The sequence below is a fragment of the Abramis brama genome (assembly GCF_963993115.1).
Source record: "Abramis brama genome assembly, chromosome: 4".
Taxonomy (NCBI): domain Eukaryota; kingdom Metazoa; phylum Chordata; class Actinopteri; order Cypriniformes; family Leuciscidae; genus Abramis; species Abramis brama.
Genome location: NC_139966.1, coordinates 16,845,581 through 16,869,117, shown reverse-complemented (window position 1 = coordinate 16,869,117; position 23,537 = coordinate 16,845,581). Strand labels below are relative to the sequence as shown.

At 37.7% G+C, this 23,537-nt stretch overlaps 1 protein-coding gene and 3 long non-coding RNA genes across 7 annotated transcripts; 2 read left to right on the top strand and 2 right to left on the bottom strand.

The window, feature by feature from the left end:
- Positions 1-1,935: 1,935 nt before the first annotated feature.
- Positions 1,936-10,889, bottom strand: LOC311081497. 2 transcript variants are annotated; one of them, XR_014605893.1, is made up of 5 exons: positions 10,260-10,889; positions 10,033-10,147; positions 9,656-9,938; positions 4,199-4,340; positions 1,936-3,485 (listed from the first exon to the last, which is right to left on the bottom strand). It is a non-coding gene; the product is annotated as an uncharacterized lncRNA (long non-coding RNA). The 2 variants fall into 2 exon arrangements; XR_014605894.1 differs by lacking the exons at positions 9,656-9,938; positions 10,033-10,147; positions 10,260-10,889 and adding an exon at positions 6,163-6,455.
- LOC311081496 (uncharacterized protein) lies at positions 7,642-17,098 on the top strand. Of its 2 annotated transcripts, XM_084112041.1 has the most exons (17): positions 7,642-7,851; positions 7,982-8,040; positions 8,240-8,303; positions 8,544-8,603; positions 10,684-10,762; positions 10,884-10,995; positions 11,089-11,214; positions 11,352-11,393; positions 11,472-11,525; positions 11,640-11,681; positions 11,786-11,860; positions 12,292-12,348; positions 12,589-12,666; positions 12,903-13,093; positions 13,527-13,686; positions 14,061-14,164; positions 16,737-17,098. In XM_084112041.1, exons 5-17 carry the CDS (start codon positions 10,685-10,687, stop codon positions 16,764-16,766), a joined length of 1,149 nt encoding a protein of 382 aa, XP_083968167.1. In that variant the 5' UTR covers positions 7,642-7,851; positions 7,982-8,040; positions 8,240-8,303; positions 8,544-8,603; position 10,684; the 3' UTR covers positions 16,767-17,098. The 2 variants fall into 2 exon arrangements, with proteins under 2 accessions (XP_083968167.1, XP_083968168.1); XM_084112042.1 differs by lacking the exons at positions 11,472-11,525; positions 11,640-11,681; positions 11,786-11,860.
- LOC311081498 lies at positions 11,644-16,843 on the bottom strand. 2 transcript variants are annotated; one of them, XR_014605896.1, is made up of 7 exons: positions 16,706-16,843; positions 16,404-16,535; positions 16,224-16,297; positions 14,028-14,086; positions 13,499-13,692; positions 12,872-13,073; positions 11,644-12,681 (listed from the first exon to the last, which is right to left on the bottom strand). It is a non-coding gene; the product is annotated as an uncharacterized lncRNA (long non-coding RNA). The 2 variants fall into 2 exon arrangements; XR_014605895.1 differs by having other exon boundaries at positions 16,224-16,535.
- Positions 17,099-19,290: 2,192 nt separating the features above from the next.
- LOC311081882 lies at positions 19,291-20,679 on the top strand. Its single transcript, XR_014606040.1, has 3 exons — positions 19,291-19,319; positions 19,559-19,648; positions 20,584-20,679. It is a non-coding gene; the product is annotated as an uncharacterized lncRNA (long non-coding RNA).
- The last annotated feature ends 2,858 nt before the right edge of the window (positions 20,680-23,537 follow it).

Below are 23,537 nucleotides of genomic sequence, written 5' to 3'. Positions count from 1 at the left end.
TAACATAAAAAGCAAAATATTGCTTGCCTTATATACTTAATACAAATACATGTTATATTGCTCAATTGATGTTTTATTGTAACAGTTGGGATATGGTACAGATAATGGCATTTATGTTGTTTAACAAAATAAATGATGCACAGAAAATTCAAATACATAAAAAATAGTGCACTGGCTCAACTGTTGCATGTGTAAAAATTAAGCAACATAAAATAAATGTTAAATAAAAATCTATATGGGTAGGCTTAGCCTACACTATATTAAGCTTACATATAATAATCTATCTGGTAAACGCCTTCGTGCTTGGAATATGTGACTGTTGTGGACGTGCTCTTCCTGGAACAACGCGCTGAAAATGGCAACTAAACCCAATGAATTCACAACGATTTAATAAAACAGTTTTCTTATGTTATGTAATATGACAGTCCTAATCATAGTTTATTATTAACCGTGCATTGCTGTTTGAGCTGCGCGATGAATGAATACCGTTAAACTGGAGCACTTTGCTAGCGCGTATCCTATATGAGATTAATCAGATATATACAGAATAAACAATATTACAAATTATATCTGCACAAAATGAAGCGAATGCACAAGTGAACTTGAACTAAGCTACGTGCCATTCAGAATGACTCATGTTGTGGACAGCAAAATGCGCCAGCGCGTTTGTCGACCCCAGAGGATTAACCCCTCGCAAACGCCAGCGGCGGCTACCGGAGCTGATCGCGCCCATTCTAGTCAATGCTTGTGTTTACACCGGCCGCGACGCGGCGCGTTTCAGAAGCTTCCCAGAAGCGGCGCGTTTCAGAAGCTTCCCAGAAGCGGCTCTCCGCGCCGCTTCGCTAAATATAGGCGCCTAGTCTATTTTTGACGGACGCGCGTCCAAGTCGCACCGGAAATACAAAATAAAAGTAAAAAAAACCCCTGTCAATTTCAAAATAAACACCCTGTGCAAACTCCCAAACGTATTGCACGTATTTAGCCAACTTATCCATGGTACTAAAAAACCCCAAATCAGAAAAACACGTCAGACAGGCAAATCACGTGGTCTCACGCATCCAGTCGCTCCGCTTCTGATATGCTCCCGGTGTGAGTTAACACCGCGTGGAGGACGGAATAAAACCTTGTCGCAGGCGTTTGCAATGTAAATGAGGGGTTAACCTAACCATAAATTGTGATTATATATATGATCACTCACATCAAGACGCCGCTGCGGTGATGGAGTCCATGCAGGAGGAGCAGCGTTTGGCACTGCGTCACTTTTCAGCGCGAGCTGTGTGGAGAAGCCCATGTCCACCTCTATTGCGTTCATAGATATGCGTTGCATAGAAATTCAAGTTGCAATGCACACTTGAGCTCCACTGGCGCCTAATTCCCAAGTCTGCTGGAAAAGCTACCCAGCTAACACACGACGTCGCAGTTACGTAATTTATTCGTACTTTTTGGTAATTTCATGACTTACCAACTGACAACGTAGTCTCGACGTCACATGTCTGTAATTTTATTACCATCAAATTACCAACTGACAACGTCGTCAGTACGGTCTCCTAAGGTAACAAAATAACCAATTACGTCCCAGTTACGTGACGTTTTGGTAATTTCATGACTTACCAACTGACAACGTAGTCTCGACGTCGCATGTCTGTAATTTTATTACCATCAAATTACCAACTGACAACGTCGTCAGTACGGTCTCCTAAGGTAACAAAATAACCAACTGTGTCCCAGTTACGTGACGTTTTGGTAATTTCATGACTTACCAACTGACAACGTAGTCTCGACGTCGCATGTCTGTAATTTTATTACCATCAAGTTACCAACTGTCAGGTATGAATTTAAATATGAAAGATTTTTCGTGATTTTTACCATAAAAACACATTTTTTTGGGTCATAGTCTTTAGGGAAAAGACTAAACATGACAATACAACTACACAACAGGCTTTAAAAGTTTTATTAAAACAGGAACAAATGGAACAACAGAACAAAGTTTTGTTAAAAAAAAATAACTGGGCAAATAATTTAAAGCAGGACCAATAAAAGGGGGAAAATATCTGCAGAGGAGCTGAGATTTGCATTTTGGAGCCAAATAGTTCCAGCTTCATGCACACGAGTGAGAAAAAACATTCAACAGAAAGAATGGATAAATTGTTGCAACTTTTACTCTACGGTGGTCTCAAGGGCTTTGTCGATCTTCTCACGGTGTTGTGTTCCATGAAACAGAGTCATACATGTTTGGAGTGACATTAAGGAAAGTAAATAATGAACGAATTTCTATTTTGATTGCACTATTCCTATAAACATTTTTTGTCACTTGTAATAAAGAGTAAATTTTATATAGGTTTACATGGCTTGATTCTACATTAGAATTCAACCAAGCCATGTAATAAACCTATATACAATTTACTCTAAGGATAACACACCGTTGCAATGCAAAGCAGAGCGTTGCCATGGACACGCAGGATTCTAACTATTTTATTTTGTATGGGTGGTTTGAAATGAAAAAAATAAAATTTGTGAGTTCCCGATTTCAGGGGAGGAGTGTTGTGTATTAACATTTGTATTTGAATACTATTCATTTTTGTTTGAGTTGACTTGATCTTGTTTGTTATTGGCTGTGAGAGCAACAGTGATAGTGATTGGCTGTGAGAGCTCCCGATAAAAAGGAGCACGCCTTTAAGTGTGCGCGCAGTATACCAGAGCACTTAAAGTGAATTGTATGAATTCCTAACTGAAAAACTCTTTTTGGTTAATCAGCAAATAAAATCATCAAAATCAAGACTATTCGTCATCGTATTTGTTTCGCTAGTAAATACATGACACTAACCATAGAAACAGAACAGACTATTTTCTTTAGCAGAAGCTATGCAATCGTTTTTAAATCAATAAACTCGTTTTTAAATCAATATTTTGTGTCAGATGATTTATTTATTTGGTAGGTAGCCATGTATTTAGTGGGATAATGTAGAGTGAGGCAGTTGTTATAGTGAATACAACCCCTTCAGGCTGATTCAAGACCCCTCCGCTTCCTCCTGATCAGCCTGTCGGGGTTGTATTCGCTATAACAGCCTTGCTCTACATTATCCCTTACTTATTATTTGCAGTTTCAAGAATTTGTTTTGCACGTGTCCTACATAGACCTACAAAGTCGAACAGGATTAACTAGTAGCCAGTTAGATTGGTTTTGCACTTTTCCATGGACACTCAGAAAAGTTAATGTTTAACTAAACTCCGGTACTTGTGTTGTATTTCATCTGCCTCTGGTAAAGAAATTAAGTAAAACCCCTTCTGCTCTTCCTTGTCAGATATCCTGTTTATCTGTTGTGTGTGTGTGTGTGTTGGACTGAGTATGTATATGCCCTATTCAACTACGCCACTGATTAATGCATACAGAGGAAACACACTTGTGTCATTCTCCAGCTTTCACCCATTCTGTAACTCGGTCTTCCAAACCAGCCAAATGAGGAAATCTTTAAACAGATGAAGACCTGTAAAATAATGATAGGACATTAAATTAATAATGGTAATAATAATAATTATTATAATCATCATCATCATCATCTATTATTTATCTAGCATTTATTAACTTCTTGTTTCAGGTGAAGAGATGTGCCTTTTGCTTTATCACAGACGTCAGAATGAGGAAGTGTACACAGGACCGCGTCACGCAGAAGGGCAGGATCATGGCAGAACCAGGGAAATTAATCATTAAAAGTATAAATGTACTTGTTCTTAGTATTCCATAATAATAGAGCCGATTTTACTCATTGAGAGATTTATTTGTGAGGGAATAATTATCTTAATTTTATTGGAGCCTCACACATTAAACACTGTAAAAACTATGTTATTAATTTGTTCCTGGCCCTAAAGAAATGTGAATTGCTCATTACAATAGGCCATACTCTTGGAACTGAAAAAAAGTAAAACCTGTTCAAATACACAAATTAGTGAACCTTTTTGAATAATTAGGAATCATGTAACAATCATTTATACATTTTATTTATCTATTAGACATTTCATTTAATTTTGCCTGCTTGGCCGTTTTCTTTTTTAATTATATGATGTGATATGATGTTGCTATGTTGCTGTCTTGATGTCAGCCAATCGTTGCATTGCTGATCATGGTATAAACTTTAGAGTATTGATACATCAATACAAATGCACACAGAAGGGCACATGAGTTTCTGGGTGAGAGACTTACCCAGAGGTGGACAACCTCACTGTACGCACCAATGACACATTGTGCTGAAGTGACCAGACTTCAGGAGACTGAGGACATCCAAATGTCTCCCTTCTTGAGCCTCCCATTGGACATGGTAGAGCAGTTTCCAAACCAAGCCTGCCTGTGTGTAATGAAAAACTCAATTTAGCATGATATGTATTTTTCAGACCATTAATTAAAAATTGAACAATTCATTCTTAAAATTAAACAGTATAGGGCCTTCAAAATGATGATACCAAAATAACATTTTGTTAAGAACCAGAATTTAAGAAGGATATTAAGATGTAATATTTAATATTTCGTGGAATACAATACTACAAAAATTGCTAAAGTCAACAGATTTTACTAATAGATCTACAAATCTCTGTGTAAAAATAAAATAACAATGCTGCCATTTCTCTAAAGGCAGTTGTGGCCTAATGGTTAGAGTCAGACTTGTAACTCAAAGGTCTCAATACGGACAGAAAACAACTGAGATGCCCTTGCTCTTCACCCCCGATCTCTCCCCTGGCACTGCCCACTGTTCAAGGTTTGCTGTGCGTGTTCACTACTCCTAATGTGTAAACTAACTTATGGGTTAAGTGCAGAGGTCAAATTACTAGTACTTGGCCTTCACTTTCACTAAAGTCATTTTCACCCCTGTAATTTTGGCTTCATCTCAGATGAAAATAGTACAAGAAATTACTTGTCACAGACAAAGTTGATATTTTTATGGATGATCTTATAGTTGAACACCTCCAGAGGGACAACGCAAAAAGAGCCGCAATTCAGGTAAAGACTGTTTGTTATTTATGCCTTTGGAAATTTTTGTCTTTGTATTATTCTAAATATTTTTAAGGAAAACGAAATCATGCTAAAGACTATGAGTAATTTTTCCTTATTAATACTAAATTAATTTTATTAATAAAATAGTAATATTAGCAAACGCCCCTAGCAACCGAACCTAGAACTGAACTGGTTAGATGCTCCGCTGACGACCCTGGATTGACATCTTGCATTTGTAATCTAAAGGTGATACTTGATTACAGTGTATTATGAAAATGTTTTAGAAGGAGGATTACAGTGGAATAGAAATACAACACTTCCCAAAAAAGACCATAAAACAGTTGCAGCTCACACAGAATGCTGCTGCCAGATTGAGGAACCAGAAAATATGAACATATCAGAGTCCTCAGATCTTTACACTGGATTCCAGTTACGTTTAGATCTAATTTATAGCGTCTTATTAACTCACTCATCCATTGCATGCAAAACATTTATTCTCCCTCTTTGTCTTTCTGTCATTTTCTCCTCTGCTAAAAAAAACTCTTAAGCCTCTTAAAAGTCCTCGTCCTTACTCCTAACAAGTTTGACCTTAAGACCTCTTTTAAGGGTTTTAATACTGGGTTTCGGTACCCATCCCTAGTAGTCACATTCAAATCCAGACTCAAAACACATCTGTTTAGCTGTGCATTTACTGAATGAGCACTGTGCCACTGTTCGTACTTTAATTATTCTTATTTATTTTGATTATTTTAATTGCTTCTATGTAACGCACTTTGAATTACCACTGTGTATGCAATGTGCTATATAAACTTGCCTTGCCTGTCTGTCCCTGCATGTTTCTGTTGTACTGGGTTCATTCTAAAACCTGTAGAAATTTCCTGCACATATATCGTCAATGTATAAATAAAACAATATCCTATACAATAACAATAAAGGAAAACTGTTTAATTCACAACTAATTAACATATGGATGCACCTTGCACTTATCTTACATGTTTGATTTACTTTAAATTCTATAAGATCGTTTTCATCACTGCATTTTAAAAATTATAAAGGTCCTTTAACAGGACCGCGTGCAAAACGCTTTAGACAGCTCTGGGAAAACGCTCACAATCCCACAAATTGTCATATGAAAAAAACATACATTTCCACGTATTATTCCATATTATACTACTTACTTCTCAACCATTTGCAAATCAAAGCCGAATGCTTGCACCATAGATCGGCTGCTACGCGTTGATAGCATATAGACAGTAAAGTTTGATAGAGTAATGGTAAACTCGCGTCTGGGTCTGCTGGTTCTTCGCTTGCATGCATGCTTATTGGCGATCGCATATATCGCCACCTATGGGTTGTTGAATATGTTTTATATGTTATGTATATTTTCCATACCTTCCAGGTACCCAACACTGTGCACAACCGATTCATTTTAATTGTTACTTAATTTCGTAAATCTAACGTTAGCCAATTTAGTTAACAGATATTCTAAAGTTTATATATAACTTATATTTAATAAATTATTGTGGTATATCACTTTTTGACAAGGTAACGCAAGATATCATTATATAAATGTACATTTAAAAAAAAAAAATAAATAATATACATTTTGTGCGCGTGCCAAGCCCGCGAAACCTGCCAGTGGGCATATATAAGCAGGGGTTGTGACCACCGCGCGCAGAGCCCGGTTTTCATTGTAAGTGGACGTCCTATTCTACCAGCATTCCTGAGGTAAAGTACTTTTTACTTAACCGATTTAGGTACAATTACTTTTAAAACATACGAACCCCCTACAAAGGTAAATGACACTTAAAACTTTGAAGAAAGTAAATAATAAAATCTAAGTATAGCATACTATAGGTAAAGATAGGACCCTCAGGGTAATCGGATAAATAAGATAACTGCCACTTTCACCTAATGAACATTTTTAATTGTCTCGAAATTGATTAAATGTCTTTTCCAGTAAATGTACCACTACTTTTCACATAAACAATGGTTTTCCGGGTTTTTTCCCCACCGTCCACTAGTCACTATAATGAAATACCGTTAAATGCCGTTACGTCTGTGACGTCATTTGGGATAACCTACTAGAGAAAATACGCTCATATTGAAATGAACTTTTCCGGTTCTTCAGTCATGTCCGTGATGTTATCGTTACTTTAAAATAAATAAAATATACAATTATTAATAATACTATCTTTACTTTGTATGGAAAGCGCGTTGTCTCACAGGCTTGGCTGCGAGCGCGTGAGCGCTGGTGGTGTACGCGCCAGCGCCATCGCTCACGCGCTCGCAGCCAAGCCTGTGAGAGCGAGAGACGTGGCTTGTAGGCTAAAGATGAGATCAGATCTATAATGAAATCGGCCATCCGTCTGTCTGTCATATTATTAATACCACTACATTTAATAATATTTGTAAATATTGTTTTATTAATAACAATAATTATTATTATATTTTATTTCAATCATTATTGTTAACAGTGTTAATAATAATTATTATTATTATTATTAGTATTACTACTACTACTTCTACTATTAATGATAATTAAACTCAAATAATAATAAAGTTATTATTAGTATTAATACTATTCATAATTATAATGACAATAATAATTATATTCTATTATTACTGTTAACAGTTTTAAAAATAATAATACTAATTAGTAGTAGTATTTTCAAGAAAGAAAATGTATTTTACTGACTTAATGTGGTTTCTAAGATGCATCAGATGCATTACTGCATTCTTCTCATGCATTTTTTTTGATGCAATTGATATATTAATAAATCAAGAGCCTTTATCTTTTGGAATTTATACCATGAAAATAATTATTCTCTTCTCTTTTTTTCAGTATATATTGCAGTCTGATTATTGTAAGTGATAAAGCAGATTAATCTAAAATCATTGCCGAAATGTAATGCATTTTAATTCGTACAGATATATCTCACTCATATTTACTGTAGATGTTTCTACTTTCTCTCCCCTTTCCTTGTGTGTCAACAGCAGCTAACTACACCCCAACGGCTCTTTTAAGAGCCCTAGCACATTGCGACTTTGTCTTTGTAAGTATATGTTTTGAATGCCTACCAGATACATTCTTAGTATTTAAAAGTTATAAGTCAGATGTTGGCCTGGAGACTCATATAGATTTCATGATTCAATTTGATTCGCTCTTGCAGTTTCTGATCGCTTTTTCAATTCATGATACCAATGCATTTACCAAAACCAACCCAATGATTATCTTTTTTTTAAATTTATTAGATTTTACATCGTTTTCAAGTGCCTCCTCCACTGAGTTTATTTTCTTGCCATCTTTTATTTAAAGGTAAGTAATATTATTTAGCTTCACTTCAAGCTTCGTTTATTATTTTTATTTTTTATGTAGTCATCTAAGACTTTTATGACTTTTATGTAGTCTAAGACTTTTAAGTAAGATGTGTTTTTAATGATGGGTTACCATTTGCACAGTGAATTTTACACAGAAATTAAAATTATTCAATCAAAAATGATAAGTGAGATGTTTCCCAAAATAAAGGGATTTCAATGCTCTGATTGTCTCTGACAGACATATTTCCCAGAATTTGCTTCTTGAATTTCTCTGGCAGCCCAGCAGCCACTGATCAAGGTAAGTGACAAATATTAAGAGTGGTGACCTTCATTAAATTGTTGTTAGAAAAACAGAAGCACATTCAGACATTACACTAAAATATTTACAGGCTTAACAATGAGTGAGGACAAAATAGAACGTTCAAGGCAATATCTAAGATCCTGGAGAGCAACTAAACGTGTTCTTCAAAAGATATCTACACAAAATAACAGCACTGAATTGGACAGTCTGGAAGAGTCCGAAACAGTCACAGAAGGTCAATGGGATGCAGGTGATACCTTAGGTTCCACGGAGAACACAATGAATCTTTCATCTCCAATGTCCTCTGAAGCATCCTGGCCTTCAGAAGAAACTGACTGGGAGGATGACTTGGAGGAAGTCATGGACACTGCAGAAAAAAAAGATGGTACATCTGACCAGGAAGACAGCATGGCAAGCTTAACCCTGGAAACAGAACTGGCATCCTGGGCTTCTCAGTTCGAAGTAAAGAACAATGCTGTTGACCATCTGTTGAAGATTCTTCAGAAACATGGCCACACTGATCTTCCATCCTCTGCTCGTACTCTGCTCAAAACGCCAAGGAAAATAACCACAATGCAGAAATGTGGCATGGAGTATTTGCATTACCCACTGCGTCAACAGTTGCTGGACAAACTGGAGAAATACCCTGTTGAAGAGATCCTGGACCATGACACAATTAATCTGTCATTCAACGTTGACGGCCTGCCATTGTTCAAGAGCTCAAGTAAAGTTATGTGGCCTGTGCTCTGTGCTGTCCACCTCAAGCCCATCATCGTTTTTCCAGTAACTTTGACATGCGGAAACAAGAAACCCACCGATCTGACTTTCCTAGATGATGTTATTGCAGACCTCAATGATCTGATGTCTCATGGCCTTCAGTATAAGGAGAGAAATTTCTCTATTAATGTTCTCTGCATTGTGTGTGATGCTCCAGCAAAAGCCTTTACACGAGGCACAAAGCTGTGCTCTGGGTACTATGGATGTGATAAATGTGACCAGAAAGGTGAATGGTTTAATAAAGTAACATTTCCAGCCACAGAAAACCTCACCTTGCGCACAGATGATTCATTTAGGAGCCAAGTTCAGCCTGAGCATCACAATGCCAATACTCCACTCATCCAGCTGCCCATGGATATGGTCAAAAGCTTCCCAATCGACTACATGCATCAGGCATGCTTGGGGGTGATGAAGAGGCTTCTTGTCAGTTGGACCCGTGGAGAAAGAAGAGTCAGGCTCTCCACCACCCAAAAACAAGTAGTCAGCTCTAGGTTGCTTCAGCTTAGGAGTCAAATTCCTTCCATTTTTGCTCGCACCCCTCGTGGCCTGGATGACCTGGAGAGATGGAAGGCAACAGAATTCCGTCAATTCATGCTGTATACAGGCAAGCTTGTGTTGAAAGGAATTCTTGGGCATGACATGTACCTACATTTCTTGGCATTCAGTGTGGCAATGTGCATTTTAGTTTCCCCAACACTGGTCAAAAAGCACTCAGAATATGCAAGATGCTTGCTCAGCTACTTTGTCAGCAGAGGACGAGAGCTCTATGGAAATGAGTTCATAGTGTACAACATCCACTCAATGCTCCACATCACTGATGATGCTGTACAATTTAATGGTCTGGACAACTGCAGTGCATTTAAATTCGAAACATACCTGCATACGATCAAGAAGATGGTACGAAGTGGAACACACCCTCTTAGCCAGATTGCCAACAGGATTGAGGAAAGATGTGCATCCACAATTAAAAACAACAAAGACAGACAAACAAAGAAGAGCAAGGATAGAGCATTCATCCTAGACGATGACAATGGCTGCGAGATCACCAACGATGAGGAGAAAGATGGACATGTTCTTTGCAGAATTTATCATAGTCCTGCACCATTGTTCATCGAGCCCTGCCACTCATTTCTTCTGGGGGTGTACAACTTCAGTAAAAAACAAACGACAATGAGGTGGATCTCCAAAAAACTAACTGAAAAGAGAGCAATCAAGATCGAAAATGGAGACACAGTGACTTTCATGGCCATCTTACACCAGCAGTGAATCTTTTGTATTTTTTTTTTTTTTTTTTTATTAGTATGTATGTCGTCGTTGAATTCACGGAGGAGTCGACGGTTGGCATTGTAGCCCAGTGCTGGACACACAGGGAAAATGGGGTACAAGAAAATTTTTCATAACCTTCCACATTAACAATATAATCTTGATCAAAAATATAAAAATTAAGAAATGTATGTAAATATTTTAACAATGTCTCTGACTTCACTGGACGCATTCTAGCAACAATACAGCTACTGGCCACCTACAAACCCCACTAAAAGGGCAAAAAAAGAAGACGTTCCTGATGAGCAAAATTGGATTTCCAGGAAAATCCGTGTATTGGCAAATACTGGTAATGTTTAATTTATTTTGAGGATACTTTAATGATCAGATTGTACATTATGATTAAATTTTAATTGTTTTACCATTGGCTTTATATTTTTAGACAACTTTGCAAAGGCCCTCAAGTGGTGTAAAGCAGCAGAATACCATTCTGCCGTGGAGAGTGATGTTGACACCTACACAAAAAGGCCAAAAAGAAAACCTCTCCGGTATGATGACAGCAGCGATGGTATGCATTACTTTCAGTCTTTGAGTATTGTGTAGTCCATAAAGACCTTCTGATAGTGAAACAGAAAAAGTCATATCATTATCAACTTTCAAAGAATACATTGCTAACTGCACATTAATAATGTGTGATCTATTTAGATGAGACACTGCGGGCGACCCCAAGAAAAAGAAAGCATCAAGGTACCATTGTATATACCATTCAACAAATGGCAATTTAAATTCAGGTTAAAGTAAATTAACATTTTGCATGCTATTTAGATGGACCATTTCCTAAAAAAAACCCATCAATTGTTGAGAAAAGGCCAGACAAAGGTATAAGTATATGTGTATGCTCTTTTTAAACAACCAAATAAATTTAAAATTAATGTTTAAAATGAAAATTTCCCCCCTGAAACATATTTGTTATTTTACATGTCTTTGATACAGCAACAGAGGCTACACTTCCCATCCCACCCCAACATAAACCAAGTACATTTGTACAAACACATCAAACAGTATAGTCCCATGAATACGTAAAATATATTTTCTGCAATTACATGTAATTCTTTTTTGTCTTTGTATACTCAAAATAGAAAAAGTCAAAGAGTCTTCCCAGAATGCAACCTATGACCATTCAGATCCCAGTACATCACATGATTTATCTAAAGGTAGAATTGAATAAATGATTTAACTCTATGGGGTGAATTCACTAAGAATTAATCGCGCCCACTGACATTTTTGTGTACACTGTCTGTGCTGGTTTATAGCCAAAGTGATAAACTAACTATGCAAATGGAAATTATTATTGGATAAATTACTGCTGCCATGATCTATACAGAAACTTCCTTTTAATAATTTTCACGATAAATGTATTATTTAAAATTATTTAAGAATAATTTGTCAGATATATAAATGTTGTACAGAACATAATGGCAATGACTTGATTAGATTGCAACTGCTTAAAACATTCTATTGGTGCCTACTAAGACAGGTTTTTATAGTAAAATATCACAGGCAAAAGTGGCACATCCGTTTAGTGGATTCGTCTCAATGTTTTTCAAGGTTCAAGTTGACAACTGTGTTTTTATCATGCTTGCAGATCTTGATGAATCACCCATATTTGATTCTGTGTCTGTGGCAGAATATATTACTGAAGGTAAAATTTAATTTGTATTCAACATCTGTAAACTTTATTTGAATTGATTTTAGATTGAATTGAAAGTTAAGTAGCTGATGTTAGAAGTTAGATGAGGGAATGATAATGACATTGCGTATGCAACAAATGTTAAATTGGTCATATCATGAGGAATCAAATTGTCCATACAAGAGTGACATTTCCCACACAGGATAATTCAAAGTTGAGTGCTTGTTGTATAACATTACTTAACTTTTTTAGAGGAGAGACAAACATCTGCAAGGGCTGACAACACGAAGACCCAACGACCCAATGACCCAACGAAGAGTGAACTTAAAGGTACATTTTATAGGCCTAAGAAACAAATGCATCGAATGTAAATTCTAAAAAGAAAAAGAGTACATATTGATACAGAGTTCTTCCGTTAGATAGTGTTTTAAGTGAATTATGGTGTAAAGTTAATTTTTCCTCCTATTAGATAGGTTTATGATGTTTGTATTGTAGTTAATATATTACACTAACATTAGGCTACTTTTTGGCTCACCAAGTGTGTAACTTGTTCTCTCTAATTGCAGAAACACTGGAGGTTCTGCTACGAAAAGTAGACAGCCTGGCAGCCACCCAGAGAGAAATACTCATCCTACTGAGGAAACGCCAGGGTCATCAGAGAGCGGAAGACATCCTGGAGCTCAATATCGCTCAGAGCAAAGAGGAGCTTGAGGCCCTTGAACACCGTCTCAAAGACTCTGATTTTAGAAAGAGAGTGGTGAGTATTTTGGTTATTTCCGGGGCGCATGATATTTTTAAAAAACTGTGTATTATATATTTATTTAAATATGATTTAACAATTACAAAAACACATTCATGGTTATGTCATTATTGTTTTTTTAGCACTAATTTACAAGCAATGGAAAGTTGCATTAATATTATTTAAATTATTTTTATTAGTCATATATATTTTTAAAAATGATTTAATGAATTCCTCCTCATTCCTAATAAATAAAATCTATAAATCGGTGAGACAATTCTATAGTATGTATTTATGTAGCAAATATGCACAATTACTTTATTAATATAAACAATTATGTAAGTTTCTACTTTTACATATTCAACAACTAAATTGTGACAATGAGAAATGAACAACGACTATGAGTTTGTTGACTGTACTAACCTGCATGCCAAACCATGATGTTTAACAGATTCACCATCTCAGCCTTATTGGTGGGGCAAATCCAGGGGATTGTGTGAGGAGAGTGATGCGGGCAGTAGCGACAAACATCGTGTGGAGCCACTTTAGTTTGAAGGGGAAAAGGGAGAAATTGCCTCTGATTGACACAACTCTGTGTAAAGTCATCAAACGTGAGTCTGAAAAATAAATAACAATGTAAAGAATGAACATTTCTTTTCATTTCTGGAAACATTTACTCATGTCATTTAAAAATATATTTCTTTCTTGCATATAACAAGGGATGCTTTGCAGAATGTTAAGCCATTTAAAAGTATAAAATCACTGTGCACTTTTTTGTGTTAAAAATATGAGCCATAACTTATTCACAATACTGCACTTGCCTCAAGTGCGTTATTGCTTTTATAATTCTAATAATAACTTTTGTAAGTGAAATACCTTTACCAAACTTAAAATGATAGTATTATATTGATAAAGTGAATTTGAGCACACAAATAAATGGTAGGCTACTTACAATGTAATATTCATGATTTCTGTTTTGTTCCAGATGCTGTTATGAAATGCAAGTCTGATCTGGGAGAGAAGGACATAGAGTGTTACATTGCAGAGACACTGAAACATGTGCCAGCCCAACTGAAAAAACATGTTCAGGTATTGATGTTGAATATAGGAAAATAGGGGGAACAAATTTTCGGTTCGATTTGATTGAAACAATGGAGGCCAAAACCTGCAAAACAATACATATTTAAACACGCAAATAAATATATAAATAAATCCACAAAATTCTACATAAATAATTAAATGTGCAAGAAAAAAAAAAAAAAACGAATGTTGGGGAAAAATGTTAAAGGAAATGCAAAACGGAAAGTTTTCTTGAATTTACAACACAAATAAATCTATCAAGAATGTGGAGACCACGGTGGACACCGCAGTAGTATCGACATAATATCTCGTTATTTCGACATAAGGGGACATTCTAATCTGCATTAAGCCACATTAAGCGTTCTTATAATGGTTTTCTATGGGGGGAAATACTTAACGTGTAATTGCGTTCATATTCTGGGCTCATCTGATTCTTTTTTTTTGTACATAACATAGCCTACTTTGTTTTTATTTTAGTATAATAATGATTAATAAATGCACGCACAATTATCCGTGAACTTGATTTGAACAAATGCCTTTCAACTTGTGTGCAAAATTCAGAATTAAATGAATGAGCCGCAATTTGTACAAATAGAGAGTCTGTAGGCCTAGTATACTGTTGTAGCCATTAAATATGCGCATTTAGTTTCATATTTGTTAAATTATTATGTTTTTTTTTTCATTTCTGTTGATTTATGAAAAGTGAACAGCACGAGTAAGATAGGATGCGCAATATGAGACATGGAGTGGTTCAGACATGATTTTGACCACTTCTTTAAGTTTTGTTTTGTAGAAAACCTTTCTTTAAAGTGTATTTCGTTTTGTATAAATTGTATCTTAATTTTAATACATTTTTCATCAACCGATTTAATGAATAATAAGAAGCATAACGGACAATATAATCATGGAGGCGCCCGCGCGGTCACTTGCATTGCACGTTAACTGGAGCGCATCTTATCCTAACTTAACGAAACTCAGTGTATGCCTCACACAGATATGAGAAATACATCAAATATACAAAGCTTGATATGTCTTTAAACGAAATAATTCAAAACGAAAAAAGAAAAAGGCTACTCTCTGATTACGTAATCCATTATGTGCATTTCTCTAGGCGCGTTCACTACGGATATGGCGATCGTCAACTTCATCTTTGCAGACGAGTCGACACTGTCAGAAAACACTAGTTTATTAATAAAAATCAATGCACGCGTCACCGGATTTACAAATGCACATCTTGCTTGTTGCACGCACACATATTATGTCGAAATACCAAGATATTATGTTGAAATAACATTATTATTAATAATAGTCTACATCTTTTAGAATATTTGATTGAATGCTGAATGTTGCTTGTTCAATTTAATAAAATGAAAACTTTAATTGTGATCATTAAAATAATTGAATATTAAATATTTAGTGGCCAAGTTTTGCGCAGCTCCCCCTTCAATGATCTAGCACCCCCCCCCCCCCTCAGCACATGCGTTAAAAATTCTCTGGCGCCGTCCCTGCAGAGAAGCTATGTAACATTTTTTTGTTCTGTTACCTCCAACCCCCGTTTTGAGTCGCCGGAAAGGCATGACTTAAAATGAAAAGCATTTCATTTTTGCTTTTTCCAATCGATATTATTTATCAGGACTATAAAAACAAATATAAAATAACAACAATAAAATGTGTATAGTTACATTACCGGTCTGTAAACTTTTTTCTCCACAAATGACCACGTTAACATCTGTTTTAGATAGAACTTAATAGCTTTATTTTAAGCTAAGTTAAGCCCAAAACACAATTTCCACGTTAGTCAACATTTTCACAGCATTTTTGTTAGGAAAAAGTTACAAACTGCTTTCATCACCCTGGACAGCTCCCATAAATAAGCTCATGTGCAGGTTTAAATATTAATAAACCTAATATTATCTCCTCGATTTAATTTGCAAAATCTCTGTAATTTATTTACCTTAAGCCTGTGAGTTTCCTCACAATATGCAACATTTAATCAACAGACATAAATCATCACTGCAGTTTGCCTACCCACACGGATTAGGTTAAGTTAGATCAAAATCAGACTTACCTTTGTCTTTGAGAAGATTTTAAAATGGTATATTATTCCTGAATAATTAGCAGTAGCAAGAAACTGAACATTTCCTGCGAAGAGGGAAAAAACGTTTCATGGGGAAAATGTCTTTTGCAGAGTCGTTACAACAGACGTTATTTTAATATTTTAATATAATTAGAGGCGGATAATAACAACCAATCAGCAGTCGCTCCTTCGGAGTCCTTTCGGATTTGTTTTACTGTTGCTGCGGGGTTAAGGCAGAGTTATGTAGGCTACTATCAGACAAATTCACGGTGCGTTAATTTTATGTAGACGTTGTCATATGCCCTACAAGGAACAATAAGAGCTTGCAGTGAGAATGCAAAAAAAAAAAAAAAAAAAGCAATTTTTTAGTTAAGTGCCCTTCAAAGACATAATTTCGCCGTTTGGACCAAAAGAGTTTACAAATTTTAGCCTAATACAACTCTTATTTAAAGGTTACAATGAAAATGACTAACCTGTTGTTTTGTTGTTGTGCTGTTTCTTTAGGATCGACTGCCAGTACCTGCAGAATTGTAGTTCGCTTGTTCTCCTCGAAGTGTTCCCTGTTCGAAGTGTTCCCGTTCAAGTGTCTTTCATTCCTCGAAGTGTTCCCTGTTCGAAGTGTTCCCGTTCAAGTGTCTTTCATTAAGTGTTCCCTGTTCGAAGTGTTCCCTGTTCGAAGTGTTCCCGTTCAAGTGTCTTTCATTCCTCGAAGTATTCCCTGTTCGAAGTGTTCCCGTTCAAGTGTCTTTCATGAAGTGTTCCCTGTTCGAAGTGTTCCCGTTCAAACAAATTAATTGTGTTATAATTATAATTAAAATGTTAATGTGTACTGTTTTTTTCCAAATAAATTAGCTGAATTTACCTCATTTTGAGTATGCATTCATCATTCATTTAAATAGTCTTTAAATGAGGTGTGGGCAAATGAGGACACAAACTGTCCGCCTTGAAAATGACATATTTAGTACCAGCACAGGACGTTGTCACAACGTTGTGCTTACTAACTGGTAACGTCGCAAAGTTACGTTGTCACAACGTCGTGCTTACTAACTGGTAACGTCACAAAGTTACGTTGTCACAACGTCGTGCTTACTAACTGGCAACGTCATAAAGTTACGTTGTAGCAACGTATCTGGGAATTTCACTTTTCCGGTTGCCACGACGTAACTAATTACGTCGCCACGACGAAAGTTTGGTCACCAGATTACGTTGCAGTTACGTAACAGTTACGTATTTGTGTTAGCTGGGTACCCAGCTAACACACGACGTAACAGTTACGTAATGTATTCGTACTTTTTAGTCATGTCATGACCTTACTAACTGACAACGTAACTACAAGGTCGCATGCTCGTAATTTCATTACCATCATATTACCAACCCACAACGTCGTCAGTACGTCCTCGTTAGGTTATAAGATAACCAACAACGTCCCAGATACGTACTTTATTCGTAATAATGTGGTAATTTCATGACGTACTGGCAACGGAACTGCAACGTCACAGGGCCGTAAGTTCATTACCATCATATTACCAACCCACAACGTCGTCAGTACGTCCTCCTAAAGTTATAAGATAACCAACAACGTCCCAGATACGTACTCTATTCGTAATAACTTGGTAATTTCATGACTTACTGGCAACGGAACTGCAACGTCACGGGCCCGTAATTTCATTACCATCTTATCAGACTGCATGAAATATTTTATTTGTTTCAATTGTTTGTTCAGTATTTCTTACGTTTGAAAGACGTTCATTTTATTCAAGTAAGGTTATAATTCTAGATGTTTATGAACTAAATGTTGCGTGGCTTTGACGTTTTAATGGGCATGCGCGTGAACCTTCGAGTCGACCTCAAACACTGGAGCGGAGATGAGTTGCCATGGAAACGGCGCGGCACCGACCCGCACGCGCCTGCCTCACTGACTGCAACTGACAAAGCAGCTGAACTCCGTCTCTCGCTGTTGTTTTCACTGGGGCCGGTTTCACAAAGCTATTTTAGACCGGTCTATAGTGTTAGACAAGTCTAAAATTTGCTCATAGACTAGTCTAATGCAAGTTAGACTGTTTCACAAAAATAAAGACTGACATAATTTAGACCAAAAAATTAGACACCTTACCCCCAGGCTAACTTAGGTCTAAGACTCTATGTTACCTTGGCAACCAGCAGTAACAATCAGTTACATTACAAACTGCCAAAAGAAAAGGGAAAATGGCTCATAATTTAAACATTTCTTGTTACTACATTCCCAAGTAAAATGTCCTTGTAACTTTAGGGCCGTTACATAGTCAACGCGAGCAACGATCGACGCGCTCCCTTTCAAACAGTAGACGCAAGCGTCACGGGCGATGCGTGAAATGCAATACACCGCTCACGCAACTGGGGGTAACTTAGTAGAGTCATAGCTCTGAACGCCCGTCTATTTCGCTTCAAACGCTCGCTTTATACGCGCGTCCTATTCGCCTTGGCGAATGGATTCAAAATGTTCAAGCGTCGAACTAGACGCGATAGACGCGAATTTGACGCTGTATTCGCGTTTGGTGTGAATGCTGCATAATAACAGGCTGCGATGTCAAGATTGCAATGCTGATGTGTGTGTGTGTGTGTCAGAGAGAGAGAGGCACGGGCGCGATCGAACAGTGGAAACATAAAAACATACTCCGTCATTTATACTCCTCCAATAAACACATATTTTCCACTGGGGTAAACTGCACTGAGCGGTTGAATGCGCTTACTCGATCCGCCATGTTTTTTTTGCTTTGAAAAGTGTCTTATTTTACCCAGAATGCATTGCAGTGTAGTCCTACTTAAGATAGTCAGAGTCTTAAGTGCTTTGTGCAACGGTCTGATTTAGATGTCTATCTGAAGTCTGACTATCTACTATATCTAAGCCATAGTCAAAGTCTATCTTTGTGAAACTGGCCCCTGCTTTCTGGTGAGTTTAGTCTCTAAAATCACACAAATAATACACACAACTGTTCTTGACACTTCTCTTACTTGTAATTGACACGCTTCTGTTGAATATCTGCTTAATAGAAATGGTTTAGTGTCTTCAGAAAAAGTCCGTTAGCATCTCAACCGTTTTCAGAAGAGGTAACGTTATGCTAACTTCATAGCTTGAGCTTTTGATATCCGTTTAGGCTTTTAATCACATCTTAATAGGTAGATGAGAGGTTTTGGTAGTTTTGTAAAAAAAAATAAGTTAGTTTGGAAGTGAGCTAATTTATTTAACATAAACGTACTCGATGACGTCACTTACATGGAGTGTGAAAATTGGCTGAAACTAGCTCAATGGTTAACACAAATTGATAAAAATAGTTCTGTGATTTCAGCAGCAACAAAATAATCCTTCTACAACAGAGGGGAAGCTCCATGACTTCAACATTTCTGAAGAAAGCTGCTGCCAGAGAAGTTGGAAACAGGTGAAGTGAGGAAGCTCATTAAATTACTTCATATCCATTTTCTCACAATATTTTGTCACCTACTGTATATCAACATGCATCTGTTATTTTCTTAGTTTTTAAATTTTCATATTTACATTTACATTTGTTTGTTTAATTTATTTTAAGAAAGTTTTGACATCCAAACTTAAGTGACACTGTATGAGCAATATGAATAAGTGAATAAGTAAAACTAAAACCATAGATGAAACATTTATGATTATTATCAGTGTTGAAAACAGTTGTGCTGCTTCATATTTTTGTGTTTTTCAGGGTTATTTGAATGAAAGAAAAAAAGCAGCATTTATTTGAAACCGAAATCTTTACTCTCTCTTCTGGTCAATTTAATGCATCCTTACTGAATAAAATATGTTTGTTTTTAGTTTTTTTTACGCTATTGAACCAAACTTTTGAACAGTAGTGTAAACTACTGTTTAGCCTATATGTTGGGTCTATTTCACAATGAATCCTGGAGAGAGAGAAAAGAAAATAGATTAAACTGTTACATTGGTTTACACAAAAAGATTAATCAGCACAACTGTTTTCAACATTGATAATACTCAGAAATGTTTAGGATGTTTGCACTGTAAGAATGTATAGTATTCAAATATTAAAATGCTGACTCGTTAGGCCATGTTTTCTCATTAAAATCAGATGATTTCCTATTAATTCAATAGAATGTAAGGGAATAACTCTAGAATAACCTTCCTGATAATGTTTGGGGCCCAGAAACACTATCCTAATTTAAATCTAGATTAAAGACACATCTCTTTAGCCAAGCATTCAATTAACACATCTCATAATCTTGCACTATATGATGAAATAGTAAAAAGTTCACATGACCATCTTTTGCCTGAAATAATATGAACAGCAGCAATGCTAATCTTTCTCCTGTTGTCTCCTTGTTTCTATCTCAGGATGCTCAGCATATTTGACTAGAGATTACAGCAGCTCCAGTTCGGATCCAGCCTCACTTGGGAAGACTTCTAATGACATCAACACTCTTGAAGACAAAGGGCCCTATCTTGCACCCAGCGCAATTGACTTTGTACACCGACGCATGTATCATTCCTATTTTGCACCCGCGCAAAGCGCGTTTTTCCCTCCACAGAAGCACGTCGCTAAACTAGGGAATGAACTTGCGCTCCCTGGGCGGTTCAGCGCAAAAAAGGAGGCGTGTTCCGGCGCAAACGTTCCTTCATGCTATTTTGCAGGTTTAGAAAACAATTGCGCCACTAACCAGGAAAAAATAGTTTAAAGTCAGTGGTGCGTTGCGCATGTTATTCATATGCTATTTTAAGGGCGCATGCTTGGCCATAATCAATGTAGCGTGTGCACAACGCGCATACACTTTGATTCTCTCATCTACACAGAAGCAGCAGTTTTCATTTTTGCAAATCATACATTATTACGATAGATAGATAGATAGATAGATAGATAGATAGATAGATAGATAGACAATTTATTATAAAAGCATACATCTAGCTTACACATTTACCAAAATTATCATACGCCTTTTTAACCGAAGTTAATTTGGGTGGGTTTCTCCATCCCCAACCTCCCTGACGAGAGCGTTGCTCTCCTCGGCTGTGAACCGCTCCTGGCGCGCGCCTGGCAAATCCGCCGTTATGATAGGAATCCGCTTTAGAACAAACGCGCCTGCTCTTAAAGGGAATGTGAGATGACGCTCTGATTGGTTTATTTCACGTTACGCCCAAACCACACCTATGAATAATGAAGCTCTTCAGACCAACCCATTTTAGATTTGCGCCTGGCGCAAGAGTCATTTATCCCGCCGGGAAACTAGCAACAGCGCCAAGACCCGCCCACAAAGTCACTTGCGCTTTGCGCTTTGACACTTGCGTTTCAGATCGTTAAAATAGGGCCCAATGTGTTTAAACAATTTTCAGATGTTAAATTATATTTTAAAGTGTTTAAACTAATTTAAGTTTTTATGTCAGGTGGTACAACAACAATATTATGTATTGTAGTTGTACCACCTGACATGGAAAGTGTACCACCAACCTACCCATACTTGAAATTAGCAGTTTTTATCAGTATTTGAGAGAGCTCTACAAGCTTTTTCACTTTGCCAAAGAGATCAGTTAGGCTCCTCTGGACGATGCATTATCATGTTTACTGTTATTACCTTGTAAATTCATAATAACATTTGAGAATATACAAATGGCCGGACAAAAGTTTCTCAATTATCTCAACAGCTTTAAAACTACTGATATTTATAAAAAACAATTATATGAAAGGCTTCAAACCTAAAATGATGGCATAGTTTTTAATGTTTTATTATTAAGACACCATTTTAAATTGTTTTCTTAGTCTGTTCATTTGTTCGGACAGTTGCACCATCACCTGACATTTTGGGGGTTTAATGCTGCCTTCAGGAATCATCATAAATAGGCCTAGTTTCCTAAAAAAATGGACATCGTAATCACGACTTCAGAAGAAGAAAAACTAAATAATATGTATTATTAAATGTACCTGTTGTGCTCGGGTCTCAGGTGCCGAAGGCTGTTGTGAACGAGAGGCTGAGGCAGTTGGATCCATGTGCAAAGCTTTATTGTAACACACCAGAAGACACTATAGAGCTGACATGCAACACAAGCAGACAAACCGAAGGGCAATCCAAACTCGTAGTCAGAAGAGAGCAGAGGTCAGGGCAGGCAGAGAAACGTTCGTAAATGTCCAGGAAAACAGGCTAAAATCCAAACCAGGGAAACGGGAATCTTAGAGATAATGCTCGGAACTGTCTGCAGGAATAACACTGGCAAAACAAGACTTCGCAACTAAACAATGGGAAGAACAGTCCAGATATAGGTGAGCTGAAGATGTCCAGGTGATGGTAATCACAGATGATAAGGTGACTGGAATGATGGGGAAGTGCAGTTTCTAGAATTCGGGAGATAGTGATCTGATGATTCCAGAGGGAGGCAGCACGGAGCGCTCCGTGACAGAGCCCCCCCCCTGTGAGCGGCTCCGGAAGCGAGGACCTGGACGGCGGCGGGGTCTCCCACGGGGCCTCGGGGCTGGACGATCCGGGTGTTCTTGATGGAAGGAAGCCACCAAAGAGGGATCCAGAATGTCGTGGGACCTGACCCAGGAGCGTTCCTCCGGGCTGTACCCCTCCCAGTCGATGAGGTACTGGAGAACCCCGCCGCGACGCCGGGAATCCAAGACCTCTCGCACCCGGTACGCCTGCTCGCCGCTGACATCAATGGGGGGAGCCTGCACTGGAGCGACCTCCTCCTGGGCCTCCTCTCTCCTGGGAGCTGCCGCGGGCCTGAGGAGAGACACATGGAAAGTGGGTGAGATACGATAAGTAGAGGGAAGTGCAAGACGATAAGACACAGGTGTGATCTGACGGAGGATCTGGAAGGGACCAATGAATCGGGGAGATAGCTTTTTGCATGGGAGTTTTAAACGGAAGTCCCGGGTGGATAACCACACCCACTGTCCCGGGCGGTAACGGGGACCCCCGCGCCTCCTTCGGTCAGCCTGGTGTTGGAACTGGCGGACGGCTCGTTGGAGGTGGACATGCGCAGAGTTCCATGTTTCCTCGCTACGTTGAAGCCAAGAATCAACAGCCGGGAGATTCGTGGGCTCGCCGGCCCATGGGAACAGCGGGGGTTGGAACCCTAGCACACACTGGAATGGAGTTAGTCCGGTGGCAGGCTTACGGAGGGAATTCTGGGCATACTCCGCCCAAACCAGGTATCGGCTCCAGTCCTGTTGGTTTTGATGACAGTAGGTACGGAGGTAGCGTGTGAGGTCCTGATTAAGACGCTCGACCTGTCCGTTGGCCTGAGGGTGGTACCCCGAAGTTAGGCTTACATTTATATTTAACTTGGAACAGAGC

What these genes read in the sequence shown, in the direction of transcription:
- LOC311081496 (XM_084112041.1), top strand. Translation starts at nt 10,685, where the DNA reads ATGTATGTCGTCGTTGAATTCACGGAGGAGTCGACGGTTGGCATTGTA. An exon ending in CCGTGTATTGGCAAATACTG is followed by an intron (nt 10,996 to 11,088) that starts GTAATGTTTAAT and finishes TTATATTTTTAG; the next exon opens with ACAACTTTGCAAAGGCCCTC. An exon ending in CTGATTTTAGAAAGAGAGTG is followed by an intron (nt 13,094 to 13,526) that starts GTGAGTATTTTG and finishes GATGTTTAACAG; the next exon opens with ATTCACCATCTCAGCCTTAT.